Source organism: Pristiophorus japonicus, chromosome 19, assembly GCF_044704955.1.
Source record: "Pristiophorus japonicus isolate sPriJap1 chromosome 19, sPriJap1.hap1, whole genome shotgun sequence".
Classification (NCBI taxonomy): Eukaryota; Metazoa; Chordata; class Chondrichthyes; family Pristiophoridae; genus Pristiophorus; species Pristiophorus japonicus.
Window position 1 is genome coordinate 95,995,289 of NC_091995.1, and position 21,399 is coordinate 96,016,687.

Here is a 21,399-nt window from a genome sequence, read left to right on the forward strand (position 1 = left end):
GTGGTATATTTGGACTTTCAGAAGGCTTTCGACAAGGTCCCACACAGGAGATTAATGTGCAAAGTTAAAGCACATGGGATTGGGGTTAGTGTGCTGACGTGGATTGAGAACTGGTTGTCAGACAGGAAGCAAAGAGTAGGAGTAAATGGGTACTTTTTGGAATGGCAGGCAGTGACTAGTGGGGTACCGCAGGGTTCTGTGCTGGGGCCCCAGTTGTTTACATTGTACATTAATGATTTAGACGAGGGGATTAAATGTAGTATCTCCAAATTTGCAGATGACACTAAGTTGGGTGGCAGTGTGAGCTGCGAGGAGGATGCTATGAGGCTGCAGAGTGACTTGGATAGGTTAGGTGAGTGGGCAAATGCGTGGCAGATGAAGTATATTGTGGATAAATGTGAGGTTATCCACTTTGGTGGTAAAAACAGAGAGACAGACTATTTTCTGAATGGTGACAGATTAGGAAAAGGGAAGGTGCAACGAGACCTGGGTGTCATGGTACATCAGTCATTGAAGGTTGGCATGCAGGTACAGCAGGCGGTTAAGAAAGCAAATGGCATGTTGGCCTTCATAGCGAGGGGATTTGAGTACAGGGGCAGGGAGGTGTTGCTACAGTTGTACAGGGCCTTGGTGAGGCCACACCTGGAGTATTGTGTACAGTTTTGGTCTCCTAACTTGAGGAAGGACATTCTTGCTATTGAGGGAGTGCAGCGAGGATTCACCAGACTGATTCCCGGGATGGTGGGACTGACCCATCAAGAAAGACTGGATCAACTGGGCTTGTATTCACTGGAGTTCAGAAGAGTGAGAGGGGACCTCATAGAAACGTTTAAAATTCTGACGGGTTTGGACAGGTTGGATGCAGGAAGAATGTTCCCAATGTTGGGGAAGTCCAGAACCAGGGGTCACAGTCTAGGGATAAGGGGTAAGCCATTTAGGACCGAGATGAGGAGAAACTTCTTCACCCAGAGAGTGGTGAACCTGTGGAATTCTCTGCCACAGAAAGTAGTTGAGGCCAATTCACTAAATATATTCAAAAGGGAGTTAGATGAAGTCCTTACTACTCGGGGGATCAAGGGGTATGGCGTGAAAGCAGGAAGGGGGTACTGAAGTTTCATGTTCAGCCATGAACTCATTGAATGGCGGTGCAGGCTGGAAGGGCTGAATGGCCTACTCCTGCACCTATTTTCTATGTTTCTATGTTTCCCAACCTGAGGAATGGCAAATTGTACTTAATACAAACAGATGCACGGTAAATGGCTCTATGCGACAGGCCTCAATACAGGGTGATAGAAGGGCATTAGCGGTTAGTCATCAGTGCAGCGTGCAAGGACATTAAGGAAAGCTAACCGGGTTTCAGGATTTACAGCCAGAGGGACATAGCAGAAATGCTAAGAGGTAAGAATGTGTGCGTAGATGGCGTTGTACAGCCACTCCGTAAACAATTTCGGTTGCCGTATTACAGCTAGGCTATCCAGGCAGTGGAGGAAGTCGAGCAAAGGACAATCAAACAGATACTGAGCTTAAGGTATTCGAGTTAAGAGACTAAAAACCAGGAGATTATTTACACTGGAGAGAAGCCTAATGGGAAATGAAGATTCTCAAGGGCACAAATAGAATGGACCCCAATAATATGTAAACGATTGCCACAAACTCCAGAAACAGTGGTCGTGGATTCTAGCTTAGAAGAGCAGACAGTTGAGATTTAATTGCTTTATGCGAAGGGTGGCAAATGTGAGGCATGGACAGTTCTGGGAGGTCGCGGGAGATTGACAGTGTAGAAAATTCAAGGGAGCTATTTGAGGGAGTAGGCGGAGAGCTATTCGTTTATGGGACTGGTGAGATGGATTGCAGAGTCTTTTCCGGTCCTGTATTCCTAATTGCATGCTGCTAAATTTCATCCACCTGGACAAGTGGTTCAGTATTTTGGCAAAGTCCTTTATAATCAAAGGATAATCGAGTTCAAAAAATACAGAAATAGCAATGCAAAGCAGCACCATCTATTGACAGACAAGGGATTTGTTCACAAACTATATTTAGGTATTCATCGGTGAAAGGACCAGACCTTTTGTCTCACCTTCTGAGTGGCGTCTTTCTTCTTCTTGTCCTCTTTTTTCCTTTTCTTTTCTTCCATTAACTGTTCTTCCTTTTCTTCTTCCTTCTCTCTGTAAAGGAATGCATGAAAAGGAGGGCGGTCACTTTATTAAAAATAGGGATCAAAACCCTAGGCAACAGAAAAGGCGAGAAATACAAAGCAGGACTGTCAACACCTGGAAAGTGAAATGTTAACCTGGCTTTTCTCCCTGCAGATCCTGAGCAACCAGCTGTGTGCATCCAGCATTTCCAGTTACTTTGAAGTTTTAAGAACATAAGAATTAGGAACAGGTGTAGGCCATCTAGCCCCTCGAGCCTGCTCCGTCACATACTCACGGTCAGCCCCTCGAGCCTGCTCCGTCACATACTTACGGTCAGGAGAATTCATTATTAGTTACAAGTCTGGAAGCAGCGGCAATTAAGTTTAATAGTCCTCTTGATTAAGTCAGTGGCCAATTTCTTCACAGTTCCGTACAAAGAGTAAACATTATTTTACAAGGGTGAAATGGGGAACAGAATGAGCCAAGAAGGGGCTCAGCCCACATAAGTATTAGTGCCAAGTCAGATTGTGCAAAGGCAAAGGATCACTAAACTGCAGCTGATTTCATACTACTAAGACACTACTTCAACAGCTTGCTTGGAATTTCTCATGCAGTGCCACTCGCAAGATAGCTTGGGGGCCATTGCTGCTCCATGTGCCTCTGGGCTGTGGGGATATTGCAAGCACCAGGATTCAATGCTGCTCTTCTCGCTGTCAAATGAAACGATACAGCACTCCTTTGGTATTGCAATGGAGAATCAGGCTCAAGTTCTGCGGAGCTTAAATCGACAACCTTCTGAGTCAGGGATGAGGCCGCTACTGACTGAACCAAAACAGGCACTCGAGCGGAGGAATAGGAGGGGAGAAAAATGAGAGCCAGTTTTGACATTTGTTGTAACTTTTGTTTATGGGGGAAGATGGTTTGAGCGTGATCTTTTTAGATTAACTTTGTTTTTGTTTTTGAGCGTAAAGTACTCCCGACTTTCCTTCCCTTTATATTCTAACAAAGGCGTCTACTCGGATTGCTAACAGGTCGTCTTCCCTCTTTCCACAAGTTGCATTTTCCAGAATTTTCTGTTTTTATTTAAAATCGTGTCTCCATAAACCAGCTCAGTAAACCACAAGCACAGTATTTTCAAAACGGGATGAATCCCAAATAGAACAGTCTGTGGGACCTTCCAGTATGTACAATACTATCCATTTTGTGTCCCAGATTGTCAACAGATTTTGGCTCGCTCCACATTCTAAATTGTTGCTGTCTTGGATGGCTAGAATTACTTTTGGCTCAAAGGGTGGAACATCATCTATTTTATAAACTGTTCAGTAGATTGTAAAACTGCATTCTTAGTCAGGCTTTTTGTAATACGCTCTATAGATAAGTGAAGTGCATATAAATCACTCATGGCAAGATAATCTGCAGATTATTCAATTTACTCAGTTTTAAAAAAAAAACATATTTATTCCCTCCCTGAGACAGTAACTCACACCAGGCCACAATTCCTGCAGGCGTTGGAGGTGCTCTGGTACCCGACCCAGAATGCCCACTCTGCACTGAGCAACCCTAAACAGTAATTAGCTTTTAAACTGCAAGGGCAGGGCGAGCAGCTCACTCCTAACCTCACCCAATAGCCAAACACACTCTCTTACAGCAGTGTCACTCAATGGAGATCAGGAGCAGAAATCTCAACATGCTTAACATGACATTTCGCGTGTTTGTTGTGATCAATGATTATTTAATCGAACTGGGCATTTTCCCTCGTCCTCAATGGTGAAGTCTCCGTTTTTCCTCTACCCACCAGTTAATTTTTTCTTTTATAATTCACCAATTACACAAAACATTTCCCCCAATTACGTTCCAAAAAGGTACAGATCCAAGATACAGCCACCACTATTACTCACACACGTTGCACAAACATTACATCCCATTGTCACAATTTTTGGTCCTGCTTTTGTGTCAACATTTACCACTGTATTTCCCAAATGAATTTTAACTGTCAGTGTAGTCACAGGATCTATGAAGTGAGTTTTTGGAGTTTCTCCACCATTTTGTATATGGAGGTTGTGCTGGGGGGCAGTTGTAACAATCCCAGGCTGTTAAGCAGCCACCAATTCACATAACACACACACATACACGAAAAACTTTGTTTCTAATGCAACATCCACAGAAGCTGAATCAAGCACTTCTGGGGACAAACTAAATGGACATTTTGTGCACGATGTACCCAAAGTTTCAGAATGATGTATAACGGGTTATCAGCCTTTCACCTCCGGACACAGTGTTCAAATCCAGCTAAGACCGACAGAAAGACAGTCTGTGGTCTTTGGTGGCCGTGAGGGCAACGAATTGAAGTCAGTTGCAGGGCAAGTGTCATCTCCGCAGCAGATACCAGCCTATAATTCAGGACTAATTGGCAATCTCACTAAGAAGCCACATGGCTGTATGGTGTGCAAAATTTAAATGTCACAGTAGCATGCCAGGGTGTGTTGTGAAGTTGTGGTTAATGCAAATTGTTGGCGCAGAGTAGAGGGATCTTTACTCTGTATTAAATCTGATCTGAGACGCAGGCAACGGGTTCCCAAAGAGGGAAAGTGTTCTGATTCTTCAGCAGTGATGACCCTCAATTTGTGGAAGGCAAAAATGGTCAAAAAATGTTATTTCCTCAAAGTCCATTCCAGTGAGTGCCGAATAAATACAGGGACTTTACGACGAAGTGTGCCCATCTGGTAACGTGCAGTAAGAATGGCTTACATGGATCTGCTTTGCAAGTTGGTTGCAAATAAAACCTGAAAGATGCAGCTTTAGCACTTCAGTGAAGCGTTTGCACACGAGACAGACATCACAGCATGTAAATGTAAAAGAGCACTCTATTTCACACCATCGCTGTTACAATGAATCTTACCGAGTCGGCCAGGTTTCAATGAATGTTTTGTGCAATGACAAAAGATTACAGATAGTGGCATATTTGCAACATTCAAAAGGCACCAATTTGAGAAACATGAACTTAATCATCCACAACAGCAAACCCAGCATTCTGTCCAGTTACTCAACCTCATTTGCATTTGAAATTCCTCACCATCTTAAAAGTTCTTAACATAATATAAGAAATAGGAACAGGAGTAGGCCATACGACTCCTCGAGCCTGCTCCGCCAATCAATAAGATCATGGCCTCAGCTCCAATTCCCTGCCCGCTCCCCATAACCCCTTATCGTTTAAGAAACTGTCTATTTCGGTCTTAAATTTATTCAATGTCCCAGCTTCCACAGCTCTCTGAGGCAGTGAATTCCACAGATTTACAACCCTCTGAGGAAATTTCTCCATCTCAGTTTTAAATGGGCGGCTCCTTATTCTAAGATCATGCTCTCTAGTTCCAGTCTCTCCCATCAGTGGAAACATCCTCTCTGCATCCACCTTGTCAAGCCCCCTCATAATCTTATAATTTCGATAAGATCACACCTCATTCTTCTGAATTCCAATGAGTAGAGGCCCAACCTACTCAACCTTTCCTCATAAGTCAACCCCCTCATCTCCGGAATCAACCGAGTGAACCTTCTCTGAACTGCCTCCAACGCAAGTATATCCTTTCGTAAATATGGAAACCAAAACTGCACGCAGTATTCCAGGTGTGGCCTCACCAATACCCTGTATAGCTGTAGCAAGACTTCCCTGCTTTTATACTCCATCCCCTTTGCAATAAAGGCCAAGATACCATTGGCCTTCCTGATCACTTGCTGTACCTGCATACTATCCTTTTGTGTTTCATGCACAAGTACCCCCAGGTCCTGCGGCACTTTGCAATCTTTCTGCATTTAAATAATAACTTGCTCGTGAATGTAATGGGAGTAGGGAGAACCGAGGAGGATGGTGGGGCTGGGGTTGAAGCAGCCTGTAGCCTGCATTGAGACAGCTGGTCTCGGCCAGGGCAGTGATGGGGTCGCTACACTGGCTTCACCCTCAAAGCCTCCATGATAAAGTGCAACATCCCCACTGACACCTGGGAGTCCCCGGCCAAAGACCGCCCTAAGTGGAAGAAGTGCATCTGGGAGGGCGCTGAGCTCCTCAAGTCTCATCACTGAGAGCATGCAGAGATCAAGCGCATCGGAAAGAGCATGCGGCAAACCAGTACCACCCACCCCTTCTCTCAACAACTATTTGTCCCACCTGTGACAGGGACTGTGGTTCACGTGTTGGACTGTACAGCCACCTAAGAACTCATGTTAAGAGTGGAAGCAAGTCTTCCTCGATTCCGAGGGACTGCCTATGATGATACTGACTTCAGTATTGCTGGATTAGGGAGGGGGGGAAAAGAGCCAGAGATCTTGCTCTTTATATTCTGTGGCACTCCTGCTGGAGAGGTTTGTGCATGCGCACTGGATTGATGTACTCCATGATCGAACAGACCATTAACACTCCCCATCTAGGCTCACAGATAAAAAAAAATGCACGTTATTAATTTTAGAACATAAGAATTAGGAGCAGGAATCAGCCATTCGGCCCCTTGAGCCTGCTCCGCCATTCAATATCATGGCTGATGATCTGCCTCAACTCCACTTTCCTGCACTATCCCCATATCCCTCGATTACCTTAATATCCAAAAATCTATCGATCTCTGTCTTGAATATACTCAACGACTGAGCATCCACAGCCCTCTGGGGCAGAGAATTCTAAAGATTCACCACCCTCCGAGTGAAGAAATTTCTCCTCATCTCAGTCCTAAATGGCCGACTCTTATCCGGAGACTGTGACCCCTGGTTCTAGTCTCCCCAGCCCGGGGGAAACATCCTCCCTGCATCCACTGTGTCAAGCCCTGTAAGAATTGTATGTTTCAATGGGATCATCTCTCATTCTTCTAAACTCTCGAGAATGTAGGCCTAATCTACTCAATCTCTCCCATCCCAGGAATCAGTCTAGTGAACCTTTGCTGCACTCCCTCTATGGCAAGTATATCCTTCCTTAGGTAAGGAGACCAAAACTGTACACAGTACTCCAGGTGTGGTCTCACCAGGGCCCAATATAGTTGCAGTAAGACGTCTTTTATACTCAAATCCTCGTGTAATAAAGGCCAACATACCATATGCTTTTAGTTTCTTGCTGTGCCTCCATTTGGTAGCGTTAATGTTATAGGAATACTCAAGGATAAGTATCTCTGATGACAATATCCTGAAGTGTTCATTCAAAACACGTGCCTGGAATCAATGCTCCCAGAGATGTACTCTGAAGAATATTCCTCAGTGTTCAGATTAGTCCTTAACGTGGCGGCTTACCTCATAAGTAGGCTGGAGTTTAATGCAGATTCTCGACTCAATCCAAAGTAAAAGAGTAAGTTTGAGGAGGAATGTATCTATATTTAGACAGCAAATGTGGAAATTATGAAACTGACAACAGGAAGAGGGAGAAAAATGCAGGACTTCTAGATGAATAGTGAGAGGAAATGCGACTGGACAATCCATATTTTTGACAGAGGCCTGGCGTGGAGTGTTTTTAAATCCTATTGTATTTCAAAAGCTGCTATCTTCATAAACCCCTGCCTGAAGGAGATTGCAACCACTATCTACACAGATCACCGTTAGAGAATGCGCGAGAACGTGAGGCAGACAGATTTCCCCGCTGCTCTACAGTGTGATACAGATGGCTGACTTTCACGAGTGAAATGCTGTAGGCTCGGGCAGCAAATGTCTAAACTTGTGCTGCTATCTTCCGCCAACCAACAGCAAAGGAGTTACAGCACACAAAATCAAATCCCCTCCTTGCTCAGATTCCCAGCACCAAGCACCCGTTCCTTGCTGACAAGCCAGGCAGTCCATCATACGGTGCCCACTTGGACTAGGAAAAACACCCATCAGTAAGATTATAGGGACAGGCCGTTTAAAGCCAGCTCCCGCTCAGCAACGAAACATCACAGACATGCTTCAAATCCCAGACCACCTGTGAGCAAGCCGCGGGAGATCCTGTAGTACACCAAATAAAAAGATTTGCATTTCTACAGCGCCTTTCGCGACCACCGGACGTTGTAAAGCGCTTTACAGCCAATGAAGTACTTTTATAAGTGTGGTCACTGCTGTAATATAGGAAACAAGGTGTGCACAGCAAGCTCCCACAAACTGTAAGGTCATAATGACCAGATAATTTGTTTTAGTGACATTGACTTAAGGATAAAATATTAGTCAGGACACAGGGGATAACTCCCTTGTTCTTCTTCAAAATTGCGCCATGGGATCTTTTACTTCCAGCCAAGACGGCAGACAGGGCCTCGGTTCAATGTCTCATTGAAAGACGTCACCTCCCAACAGTGCTGCGCTCCCTCAGTGCTGCCCCTCCCAACAGTGCAGCGCTCCCTCAGTGCTGCCCCTCCCAACAGTGCAGCGCTCCCTCAGTGCTGCCCCTCCCAACAGTGCAGCGCTCCCTCAGTGCTGCCCCTCCCAACAGTGCAGCGCTCCCTCAGTGCTGCCCCTCCCAACAGTGCAGCGCTCCCTCAGTGCTGCCCCTCCCAACAGTGCAGCGCTCCCTCAGTGCTGCCCCTCCCAACAGTGCAGCGCTCCCTCAGTGCTGCCCCTCCCAACAGTGCAGCGCTCCCTCAGTGCTGCCCCTCCCAACAGTGCAGCGCTCCCTCAGTGCTGCCCCTCCCAACAGTGCAGCGCTCCCTCAGTGCTGCCCCTCCCAACAGTGCAGCGCTCCCTCAGTGCTGCCCCTCCCAACAGTGCAGCGCTCCCTCAGTGCTGCATTGGAGTGTCAGCCTAGATTTTTCTGCTCAAGTCCCTGGAGTAGGCCTTGAACCTGCAATCTACTGACTCAGAGCCATGATCGACACAGCCAAATAAGCCTAGGTAGAAATATTAGACAGGTAGATGACGAATATTCAAGCTTGCATTGTTGAGCTAGTGTACGAGTGTCTCTGGATGAGAGCAGAAACCCACATTCCCGGGTTGTCAAAGCCAACTTGAACATCCCACCCAACTGCTTTCACACTGAAGATCAGCTAACTCAAAGCAGTCTCGGAATAGCACCGGGTTCTTCGCTGGTCTTTATGATTCAGCTTTACACTGGTTGAAACCTTTCCCATTAAGTATGGTACAACTGCTGGAAAGACCTACTATAATTAAGCAATTTGGAAGAACTGTGTAGTTATACTGAAATATTTGTACAATTACAGATTTCATTGTGAAATTACTGTCCGAAAATAGAACATTACAGTTTGCTAGTTTCAATTCACTTGACATTGGGCTATATGCAGGTCACTGCACATTCATAGAAATTCAGGAAATGAGTTAAAAAGGGTTAAGCGGGTTTCTGATAACACGATATGTGGCAGGATGCAATATGAGGAATCGAGATATCCAAGAGTATTTCCACTTGCTTTAGCCCAAGCGAGATGGGCTTCCCTGACATAATTCGCCTCTCATCTGCACACACTTGTGAACAGATGGTCTCGTCCAGGAAAAAAACGACAGCAAGTACTTTCCATTTAAAAAAAAATGCACTTTGCAACTTGGGAGGTAATCAAAGTTAATGGGCTGGCAGAAGAGGAGGCTGCTTTGAATCAATCAGGCAGTTTAAGACCCGTCTGCATCAAACGTGTGTTTGGCATCAGCTTGCTGCTGGGAAGCCATTTACACGGTGTTTCGAGCAGTGCCTAGATCTGCGCTGCGCTGGCATCGCCTCAAAGTAACGCTGGAAAGCACGCCGATTTGTCTTCTCCTGGGCTCCAGTGTGGCAGGTCGTGGAGTGACATGGCAGGCATTTGTGCGCACAATGTGTTTATCTAGGAAAACGCTGTACCGCCCCACGTAGACCAAGGGGGAATTGGCAAGTGGGATCCACGGCTGGACTTGCAATGTCTTGTAATAGGAGAGACCTCGGCATGGGGTGTCTCTTGCCCAGAAACTGGAACAATGTGGAAGGCAGAGGAAAATAGATAGCAAGATAGTTATTCTTAAAATTGCAAAAAGCAATTTTTATGCCTATAGCAGCAACTAAGCGACAACCGATGCATTCCATTGATATGTGAGGTGAAGTGAAGAATGAAGACAATCAGAGTTCATCTGCCTATATAAGCTTTTGTTTACAAATAGAAAATGTTGGAAAAATGTTATAGGCTTCAAACTAAAAGTGAATAATAAGCTACAAGAAAAGCTACAGAGCCAACTAGAATTGAACACAAGCATTCTGAGCATGCGCGTTTCAATTGCTTCGTGGCTCCTCACCATCTTTGTAACCTCCTCCAGTCCTAACTCCCCCAGCAAACTTTCCTTTCCTTTCCTCGGCCACTTGTGCACCCCCTCCCTTTGCCCACTTTTAGCGCCTGTGCCGTCAAATACTTATGTCATACCCTGGAATCCCTCCTAAACCCCTCCGCCTCCCTCTCCTACTTGGACACCCTCAGAGTACCACTCTTTGATCACCCCTCCTAATCTCTCTCTTTCGCTCAGCAAATGTTTTGCATACACCTCTTGGGACATTTTTCTACGTGTTATATCTAATGCAAGCGGTTCTGCTGGGAATAAAAACATAAAATGTTGAACAAACACATCAGGTCAGTCAACATCTGAAGGAATAAAGGCAGTTTAACATCCTTTGACAGAGCAGTTAGGGCAGCTCATACATAGCCTGATCAAATCAAAAAAAGAGTAGCGGAAAGTTAACTACTCACAGAGAGGCAGCTAATATATTGGGACTTTTACAAAACTGAGAAGCAAATCATAATACTGAGCATTGTGTCTCCAATCATTTAAGAGGTTTAAACATTGAAGCATGCTGTTTTTAGCAGGCCATCTAATAAGACAGTAGCAAGAACATACGTTTTACAACATATCAGCTGTAGGATTAAACTCTCGGCCTGGCTTTGATTCTTATGTCTGCCATTCTGGAGAACAAATGTCTGGCAATCAGCTGAGGAAGCTCTAATGACAATGGAGCATTTTGCCTCAGGGCAATAAAAAACAGCCAGTGTTGTCACTCCGATTTCAGTTGAAAGTAATTGTGGACATATGAAAATTCCACACTATGTTCACTTAAAATGTACAAAAAACAATAGATTCTGCCTGTATAAGTTTATTGTGTGTCTAGAGAGCATTTTAAGCCAACACTGGGGTAAAGTACTGGCAGTCTGAAGTTCATCACAGTTATTAGAAGTAATCAGAGATGAAGAATTAGAATATTACAGGGCCATTTGAGAAGTGTGATAAGGGGCTATAAAAATACGTCATAGTGATCAGGGATACAGGGCTAAGTGAGTGGGCAAAAATGTGGCAGATGGAGTATAACGTGGGAAAGTGTGAGGTCATCCACTTTGGCAGAAATAATAGAAAAGCAAATTATAATTTAAATGGAGAAAAATTGCAAAGTGCTGCAGTACAGAGGGACCTTGTGCATGAAACAGGAAAAATTAGTATGCAGGTACAGCAAGTAATCAGGAAGGCAAATGGAATGTTAGCCTTTATTGCAAGTGGGATAGAGTATAAAAGCAGAGAAGTCCTGCTACAACTGTACAGGGTATTGGAGAGGCCACATCTGGAGTACTGCGTACAGTTTTGGTCTCCGTATTTAGGGAAGGATATACTTGCATTGGAGGCTGTTCCAGAGATGAGGGGGTTGACTTATGAAGACAGGTTGAGCCTATACACATTCGAGTTTAGAAGAATGAGAGGTGATCTTATTGAAACATAAGATAACGAATGAGGAGGCTCGACAAGGTGGATGCAGAGAGGATATTTCCACTCATAGAGGAAACTAAAACTATAGGACATAAGTCTACGAAAAAGGGGACGCCCATTTAAAACTGAGAGGAGGAAGAATTTCTTCTCTCAGGATGTAAATCTATGGAATTCTCTGCCCCAGAGAGCTGTGGAGGCTAGGTCATTGAATATATTTAAGGCGGCGATAGACAGATTTTTGAGCGATAAGGGAATAAAGGATTATGGGAAGCGGTGTGGGAAGTGGAGCGGAGTCCATGATCAGATCAGCCATGATCTTATGAAATGGCGGAGCAGGCTCAAGGGGCCAAATGGCCTGCTCCTATTTCTTATGTTCACTGTCCAATAAACCTCATGATAACACTGAACTAACATTGACTCCAACCACAGACAAATGCCCCACCCAGCTAATAATGGTCCCAGCAACCCAACCTCTGGAAGTTCTCCTCTATCTTGTTTCTATACTATTTGTAAACTTTGGCAAGTAAAATTGCATGCTATCTTGCACGGGCCTGCTGTGATGGCTCAGCAAATAGCAGAGGCATATAGACTAGGAATGCCCAGGTTAGATTCCCAGTCTGTGCTGCATTAGCTGGTCTCAACGAGGGCACCTGTAGATGCACAATCAGCCACTGTCTTGCTGGGTTAGGCAATGGAAAAATATGCCGAGGCTCCCTCTCCCGACTGCTACCAAGTGGGCCCTGTTGGAAGTGTGGGTATTTGCGAGAACAGGATCAGGTTTAGCTGTGATGCACCAGACAATGGAACAGGCTGCCGATGCCAAAGGTGGCTTCTTCGACTAGGTATCAGAGGGTGGCCGTGGAGTCATACCCCAGGGGGGGGGGGGGGGGGGAAAGAGAAAGATAGAAAATCAATGAACAAAGGAAATAACAGGTTTGTAAAAACAGCAATGTCTGTAATACACGCAAACATTAAGCGCTTCCGATGAGTCAGAAGAAATAGACAACTGAATGTTAAACTAAATAATGGTAAGCGAGAGTGTCGGAAACTCTCCATACGGCCTGAAGCGGCCATTTGGCTGTACAGCACTTTTGGACGGCCCAAAGCCACGAACGGCACCATACAAATTCAAGTCAGTCGAGGAGGCGGGAGCTCGGAGCAGCGCGAGTCCGGGGTCGGCGAGAGGCCTATAAAGGCCAGCGGGAGTCGAGCAGTTCGAGCAGTCAGTCGAGGAGGCGGGAGCTCGGAGCAGCGCGAGTCCGGGGTCGGCGAGAGGCCTATAAAGGCCAGCGGGAGTCGGGCAGTTCGAGCAGTCAGTCGAGGAGGCGGGAGCTCGGAGCAGCGCGAGTCCGGGGTCGGCGAGAGGCGTGCCGGTGCAGCTACAGGGAGAAGGCAAAGATACAAAGGTGACGTCACAGCCTAGGGGGTAAGTGATTGGCTGGTGATTGGTGAGTAGTTTTTCTTTTTCTTCTTATATTGGTCAGTAACTTTTAACATTGTTATTACCAGTTTAAGTGTATCTAAGGGTTAAGACATGGCAGGAGAGCTCGGTCGGGTGTTATGCTCCTCCTGTACCATGTGGGAACTCAGGGACACTTCCGGTGTCCCTGACGACTACGTGTGTGGGAAGTGTGTCCACCTCCGGCTCCTGACGGTCCGCGTTGCGGAATTGGAGCTGAGGATGGATTTACTCTGGAGCATCCACGATGCTGAGAATGACGTGAGTATCACGTGTAGTGAGTTGGTCTTACCGCAGGGAAAGGGTCCACAGCCAGATAGGGAATGGAAGACCAGCAGGAAGAGTAGTGCAAGGAAGGTAGTGCAGGGGTCCCCTGTGGTCATCCCCCTGCAAAACAGATACACCGCTTTGGGTACTGTTGAGGGGACTGACTCATCAGGGGAGGGTAGCAGCAGCCAAGTTCATGGCACCGTGGCTGGCTCTGCTGCACAGGAGGGCAAGAAAAAGAGTGGAAGAGCGATAGTGATAGGGGATTCAATTGTAAGGGGAATATATAGGCGTTTCTGCGGCCGCAACCGAGACTCCAGGATGGTATGTTGCCTCCCTGGTGCAAGGGTCAAGGATGTCTCGGAGCGGGTGCAGGACATTCTGAAATGGGAGGGAGAACAGCCAGTTGTCGTGGTGCACATTGGTACCAACGACATAGGTAAAAAAAGGGATGAGGTCCTACGAAACGAATTTAAGGAGCTAGGAGCTAAATTAAAAAGTAGGACCTCAAAAGTAGTAATCTCGGGATTGCTACCAGTGCCACGTGATAGTCAGAGTAGGAATCGCAGGATAGCGCAGATGAATACGTGGCTTGAGCAGTGGTGCAGCAGGGAGGGATTCAAATTCCTGGGGCATTGGGACCGGTTCTGGGGGAGGTGGGACCAGTACAAACCGGACGGTCTGCACCTGGGCAGGACCGGAACCAATGTCCTAGGGGGAGTGTTTGCTAGTGCTGTTGGGGAGGATTTAAACTAATATGGCAGGGGGATGGGAACCAATGCAGGGAGACAGAGGGAAACAAAAAGGAGACAAAAGCAAAAGACAGAAAGGAGATGAGGAAAAGTGGAGGGCAGAGAAACCCAAGGCAAAGAACAAAAAGGGCCACTGTACAGCAAAATTCTAAAAGGACAAAGGGTGTTAATAAAACAAGCCTGAAGGCTTTGTGTCTTAATGCAAGGAGTATCCGCAATAAGGTGGATGAATTAATTGTGCAAATAGATGTTAACAAATATGATGTGATTGGGATTACGGAGACGTGGCTCCAGGATGATCAGGGCTGGGAACTCAACATTCAGGGGTATTCAACATTCAGGAAGGATAGAATAAAAGGAAAAGGAGGTGGGGTAGCATTGCTGGTTAAAGAGGAGATTAATGCAATAGTTAGGAAAGACATTAGCTTGGATGATGTGGAATCTATATGGGTAGAGCTGCAGAACACCAAAGGGCAAAAAACGTTAATAGGAGTTGTGTACAGACCTCCAAACAGTAATAGGGATGTTGGGGAGGGCATCAAACAGGAAATTAGGGGTGCATGCAATAAAGGTGTAGCAGTTATAATGGGTGACTTTAATATGCACATAGATTGGGCTAGCCAAACTGGAAGCAATACGGTGGAGGAGGATTTCCTGGAGTGCATAAGGGATGGTTTTCTAGACCAATATGTTGAGGAACCAACTAGGGGGGAGGCCATCTTAGACTGGGTGTTGTGTAATGAGAGAGGATTAATTAGTAATCTCATTGTGCGAGGCCCCTTGGGGAAGAGTGACCATAATATGGTGGAATTCTGCATTAGGATGGAGAATGAAACAGTAATTTCAGAGACCATGGTCCAGAACTTAAAGAAGGGTAACTTTGAAGGTATGAGGCGTGAATTGGCTAGGATAGATTGGCGAATGATACTTAGGGGGTTGACTGTGGATGGGCAATGGCAGACATTTAGAGACCGCATGGATGAATTACAACAATTGTACATTCCTGTCTGGCGTAAAAATAAAAAAGGGAAGGTGGCTCAACCGTGGCTATCTAGGGAAATCAGGGATAGTATTAAAGCCAAGGAAGTGGCATACAAATTGGCCAGAAATAGCAGCGAACCTGGGGACTGGGAGAAATTTAGAACTCAGCAGAGGAGGACAAAGGGTTTGATTAGGGCAGGGAAAATGGAGTACGAGAAGAAGCTTGCAGGGAACATTAAGGCGGATTGCAAAAGTTTCTATAGGTATGTAAAGAGAAAAAGGTTGGTGAAGACAAACGTAGGTCCCCTGCAGTCAGAATCAGGGGAAGTCATAACGGGGAACAAAGAAATGGCAGACCAATTGAACAAGTACTTTGGTTCGGTATTCACTAAGGAGGATACAAACAACCTTCCGGATATAAAAGGGGTCAGAGGGTCTAGTAAGGAGGGGGAACTGAGGGAAATCTTTATTAGTCGGGAAATTGTGTTGGGGAAATTGATGGGATTGAAGGCCGATAAATCCCCAGGGCCTGATGGACTGCATCCCAAAGTACTTAAGGAGGTGGCCTTGGAAATAGCGGATGCATTGACAGTCATTTTCCAACATTCCATTGACTCTGGATCAGTTCCTATGGAGTGGAGGGTAGCCAATGTAACCCCACTTTTTAAAAAAGGAGGGAGAGAGAAAGCAGGGAATTATAGACCGGTCAGCCTGACCTCAGTAGTGGGTAAAATGATGGAATCAATTATTAAGGATGTCATAGCAGTGCATCTGGAAAATGGTGACATGATAGGTCCAAGTCAGCATGGATTTGTGAAAGGGAAATCATGCTTGACAAATCTTCTGGAATTTTTTGAGGATGTTTCCAGTAAAGTGGACAAAGGAGAACCAGTTGATGTGGTATATTTGGACTTTCAGAAGGCTTTCGACAAGGTCCCACACAAGAGATTAATGTGCAAAGTTAAAGCACATGGGATTGGGGGTAGTGTGCTGACGTGGATTGAGAACTGGTTGTCAGACAGGAAGCAAAGAGTAGGAGTAAACGGGTACTTTTCAGAATGGCAGGCAGTGACTAGTGGAGTGCCGCAAGGTTCTGTGCTGGGGCCCCAGCTGTTTACATTGTACATTAATGATTTAGACGAGGGGATTAAATGCAGTATCTCCAAATTTGCGGATGATACTAAGTTGGGTGGCAGTGTGAGCTGCGAGGAGGATGCTATTAGGCTGCAGAGTGACTTGGATAGGTTAGGTGAGTGGGCAAATGCATGGCAGATGAAGTATAATGTGGATAAATGTGAGGTTATCCACTTTGGTGGTAAAAACAGAGAGACAGACTATTATCTGAATGGTGACAGATTAGGAAAAGGGAAGGTGCAACGAGACCTGGGTGTCATGGTACATCAGTCATTGAAGGTTAGCATGCAGGTACAGCAGGCGGTTAAGAAAGCAAATGGCATGTTGGCCTTCATAGCGAGGGGATTTGAATACAGGGGCAGGGAGGTGTTGCTACAGTTGTACAGGGCCTTGGTGAGGCCACACCTGGAGTATTGTGTACAGTTTTGGTCTCCTAACTTGAGGAAGGACATTCTTGCTATTGAGGGAGTGCAGCGAAGGTTCACCAGACTGATTCCCGGGATGGCGGGACTGACCTATCAAGAAAGATTGGATCAACTGGGCTTGTATTCACTGGAGTTCAGAAGAATGAGAGGGGACCTCATAGAAACGTTTAAAATTCTGACGGGTTTAGACAGGTTTGATGCAGAAAGAATGTTCCTAATGTTGGGGAAGTCCAGAACCAGGGGTCACAGTCTGAGGATAAGGGGTAAGCCATTTAGGACCGAGATGAGGAGAAACTTCTTCACCCAGAGAGTGGTGAACCTGTGGAATTCTCTACCACAGAAAGTAGTTGAGGCCAATTCACTAAATATATTCAAAAGGGAGTTAGATGAAGTCCTTACTACTCGGGGGATCAAGGGTTATGGCGAGAAAGCAGGAAGGGGGTACTGAAGTTTCATGTTCAGCCATGAACTCATTGAATGGCGGTGCAGGCTAGAAGGGCTGAATGGCCTGCTCCTGCACCTATTTTCTATGTTTCTATGTTTCTAAGTCTATTTATATTGGGAGTTTGAGCATTAGTCAGTAATCTTTATATGGCTGTTGGGATATCTGCAGAGCTGTAGTGAGGATTTTCGGTTATTCTAAATGAGCCAGAGTTTCTGCAGCCTATGACAATGCTGATTTACTGTTTCTCTCTCTCCCCACCCCTAACACCAGGACATAGTCAACACCTTCATCGAGGCGTACGAAAGCATGGGCCTTGCACTAAACATCCGTAAGACAAAAGTCCTCCACCAACCTGACCCCGCCACACAGTACTGCCCCCCAGTCATCAAGATCTGCAGCGCAGCCCTGGACAACGTGGACCACCTTCCATACCATGAGCGCCTCTTATCAACAAGGGCCGACATCGACGACGAGATTCAACACCGCCTCCAGTGCGCCAGCGCAGCCTTCAGCCGCCTGAGGAAAAGTGTGTTCGAAGATCAGGCCCTCAAAACTGCCACCCAGCTCATAGCCTAGAGAGCTGTAGTGATACCCGCCCTCCTGTATGGCAGAGATGTGGACCATATACAGTAGACACCTCAAATCGCTCGAGAAATACCACCAACGATGTCTCTTCAAGATTCTGCAAATCCCCTGGGAGGACAGACGCACCATTAGCATCCTCGACCAGGCCAACATTCCCAGTATCGAAGCACTGACCGCACTCAACCAGTTCCGCTGGGCGGGCCACATTGTTCGCATGCCTGGCAAGACGCCCAAAGCAAGCACTCTACTCAGAACTCCTACATGGCAAGCGAGCCCAAGGTGGGCAGAGGAAACGTTTCAAGGACACCCGAAAAGTACCTCCTTGATAAAATGCAACATCCCCACCAACACCTGGGAGTCCCTGGCCCAAGACCGCCCTAAGTGGAGGAAGAGTATCCGGGAGGGCGCTGAGCACCTCGAGTCCCTTCGCTGAGATCATGCAGAAACCAAGCGCAGGCCATGGAAAAACCAGACTCCCCATCCACCCTTTCCTCCAACCGTCTGTCCCACCTGTGACAGAGACTGTAATTCCCGTATTGGACTGTTCAGTCACCTGAGAACTCACTTTGAGAGTGGAAGCAAGTCTTCCTCGATTCCAAGGGACTGTCTATGGTGAATGTTTCTCTCCCCCCGCCCAGCTCTTGCTGGGAAGCTGTTTTATGGACAAAAGCAGCCCTCTTCTATCTCAAGCTTCCTCATCTGCACCAGAACAGCAAGAAATCTGCACCTCGGTCGGGGCGACAGCGGAAGTAAGCCAAGCCTCACAGGGAGAGGGAGGAGAGAGAAATCATCCGACACACCCATAAGCCTCCCTTTTGCATCTTTCAGTAACCAGCAATAGCATGGCTAAGGCAAAAGCCTGGAAACAGAGTCTATTCCCATTTTCTTTCAGCAAGGTTATTATAAAAAAGTAATTCAGTGCGATGTTAACATGATAAAGAATAAAAACATACCTGCACAAATAGGCTTTAATTTCATCAATACATTTCTTCAGTGATACTCTAAATTCCATCATCTCAAATTACTTCCACCATCAGTACATCAACCGAGCGCTATACAACTCAAGGTGCTCTCTCCAGACACATCAAGTTGCGAGGGGCAGAATCGATAATTGTACTTTTAAGCGGTTCAAGTGGACATAGCATGAAAATTACACTGCATTCAAATCCGAGTGACAACACGGATTGGGGAAATTACTCAATAAAAATCAGCACCAGATGTAATTTATTTTCTATGTTTCTATGTAAGCCTATACCCCCAGAAATGGACAGTCAGCACCAAGAAAATCCGGGCACCCAGTCATTATTTCTTTAAACAAATAATGGCTCCAGTGCAAGCCTGTAACTAGCTCAATGCTCTTTATCCTAACGGCCTTCTATAATTTGCCACTTCATCACCATCAAAAGTTCACCTTTCCCCAACAGGATCCCAGCCACATTGCTACTCTCAGATTATAGATTAGATGCCAATCTCTGTTATTTGAGTTCTGCCTCTCACATCAGCAAATAACTCTGAATGGTCAAGGACACTGCCAAGTTGCGCTGTTGTGTGTCCAGCGTGTGTTACAACAGAGCTAGGAGCACTCCGTGCAGTCACTGAGTACGCAGAAGGAAAGCATAGATTTTCCTCTCTACTTTAGTGGAGCAGGATTACACACGGATTTATATGTTCAAACATGTTCATGGTTTCACATATCTGAGGGGAGCCCGGCTGCAGGTAGCCCGATCCTACTGTATGCGCCAATGACCTCCAGTACATCACTCGTGCAGAAACGTTTCAGGCGAGAGCCCAGACCATGGGGGTCACCATGATATTTGATCAAGGGACGGGAGCATCACAACCAAGTTCAATCCAGTTCTCAACTGATGTCGCAACCCTTTCCAGAAAGGGGCACTGGATAATAAGCAAGAGTTTATCCCTCCCATCTCTAACCAAAGTACTGCAGTCAACTGTAATATCTGTACCAACTCTGCCGATGAGATCGGTTAGCGTAGCACAGGCCGAGGATTGAATCGGTGGCTCAGTACCACGTCGGGCAGTGTATTTACAACACCAACGATGTCAGCAAGGAGCTAAAGGGCTCGGGGCTTTGAATTCCACTGTTATATAATCAACTGATGAACCCGTGTTAAAACACATCAGAGGATCCAGTGCATTACAGAGCAAATGAAACTCTGCAGTGTGCCATCCACTAAAAACAACCAGAGAAGGTGGATTTGTGGATTGAGTAATGTCATGCTGTTATGACGTACACTAGATTAGAGTTGTGAATCTTTGGAATTCCCTACCCCAGAGGGCTCAGTGCTCAGTATATTCAAGACAGATTGCTAGATTTTTTGGGAACTAAAGGAATCAAGGGATATGGGGTTTAGGTGGAAAAGCGGAGTTGAGGTATCTTATTGATTGGCGGAGCAGGCTCAAGAGGCTGAATGATCTCCTCCTGCTCCTATGTATGTTATGATTATCACAAGATCCTAACATTCCTGGAACTTCTTCAACCAGCACATTTGGAAACCATGCTAGTAGTGAGGATTAGGATTAACAGAAACAGCAAAGAAACATTTATGCTAGAAAAAGGAATTCCATTCCGAAAAAAAAAAAATGTACTGCATATTTTTCACCGCGATATGAAGTTTACTTAAGGGTAATCAGCTGAAAAATGATCTTTGCAGCATTAGTGGATGAATGCTTATTGGACTGGTATGACTTTCCTCGGTCTATTTTAATGGAGGAATTAAGCTGAACGCCTGTGTTAGGACAGTGAGCGGAGAACACCATTCTCACACAATACGTTTTTACCCACTAATATCAGCAACATTAATTCTTGGCTATTTTTGCATCAGGAATCTTATGGATTTTGAGCAAATGGATGGTGGTTTTGCATGTATTGTTATTCAATGCTTACATTAGATATGTGCTTAACTGGGGCGTAACTCAGTTCAGGATATTTCTAAATACTTTATAAACAGCGACTAAAGGAAACTGTATCGGAGGGGACGATACTCCCAGAAATGCTTCAGTGGGAAAAATGCAAATGATGTGTTTGCCCTGAAAATCGAAAGGAATTGAAGTGGAACATTGCAGTGATTGACCAAAGCAGGTAGCGCAGCCAAAGTCTGGCAGGTTAGTCTTCAGCTAGATGCCACTGGGCTCACAGGTGTGGTATCCGCTCCAGTCCGGGATTCCTACCTCTCTGCTCACTCATTTCTAAAGTTCTCCATCAGCTGTGTGTTTTTATAGAAAGACACAAATTGCAATATTCATTATCCACTGTGGAATCTATTAAAATAATTACAGTAGTGGGGGGGGGGGGGGAGAAGACTGTTTAAAGCCACACCAGCCTGCCAATATGGAGGGGGCACTGGGAATGGGCGTACGCACACACACAACACACGCAAACAGAATTGGTGTGAAAGCAAGCACCATTGTGCCTCACTCCATGCCAACTGTCACATGACCAACATGGTGGTCACATGACCAACATAGTGCCTCACTACCAGTCTGGCTCTGTATCAGTAACTGAGCTCAGACCAGCAGTCAAACCCGTGACCTCCCTGGTACGCTGCAC

The 21,399-nt window shown here is 45.9% G+C and overlaps 1 protein-coding gene across 4 annotated transcripts in view; it reads right to left on the reverse strand.

Moving 5' to 3' along the window:
* Positions 1 to 21,399, reverse strand: part of LOC139230074 (trinucleotide repeat-containing gene 6B protein-like) — a 173,362-nt gene that overhangs the window by 61,837 nt on the left and 90,126 nt on the right. For 3 of the 4 annotated variants that reach the window (XM_070861870.1, XM_070861868.1, XM_070861871.1), the window contains one exon: positions 2,066 to 2,165. In XM_070861870.1, the coding sequence (XP_070717971.1) occupies positions 2,066 to 2,165 (100 nt within the window). The remainder of the gene's footprint in view (positions 1 to 2,065; positions 2,166 to 21,399) is intronic. The other variant, XM_070861869.1, reaches the window with a different exon arrangement.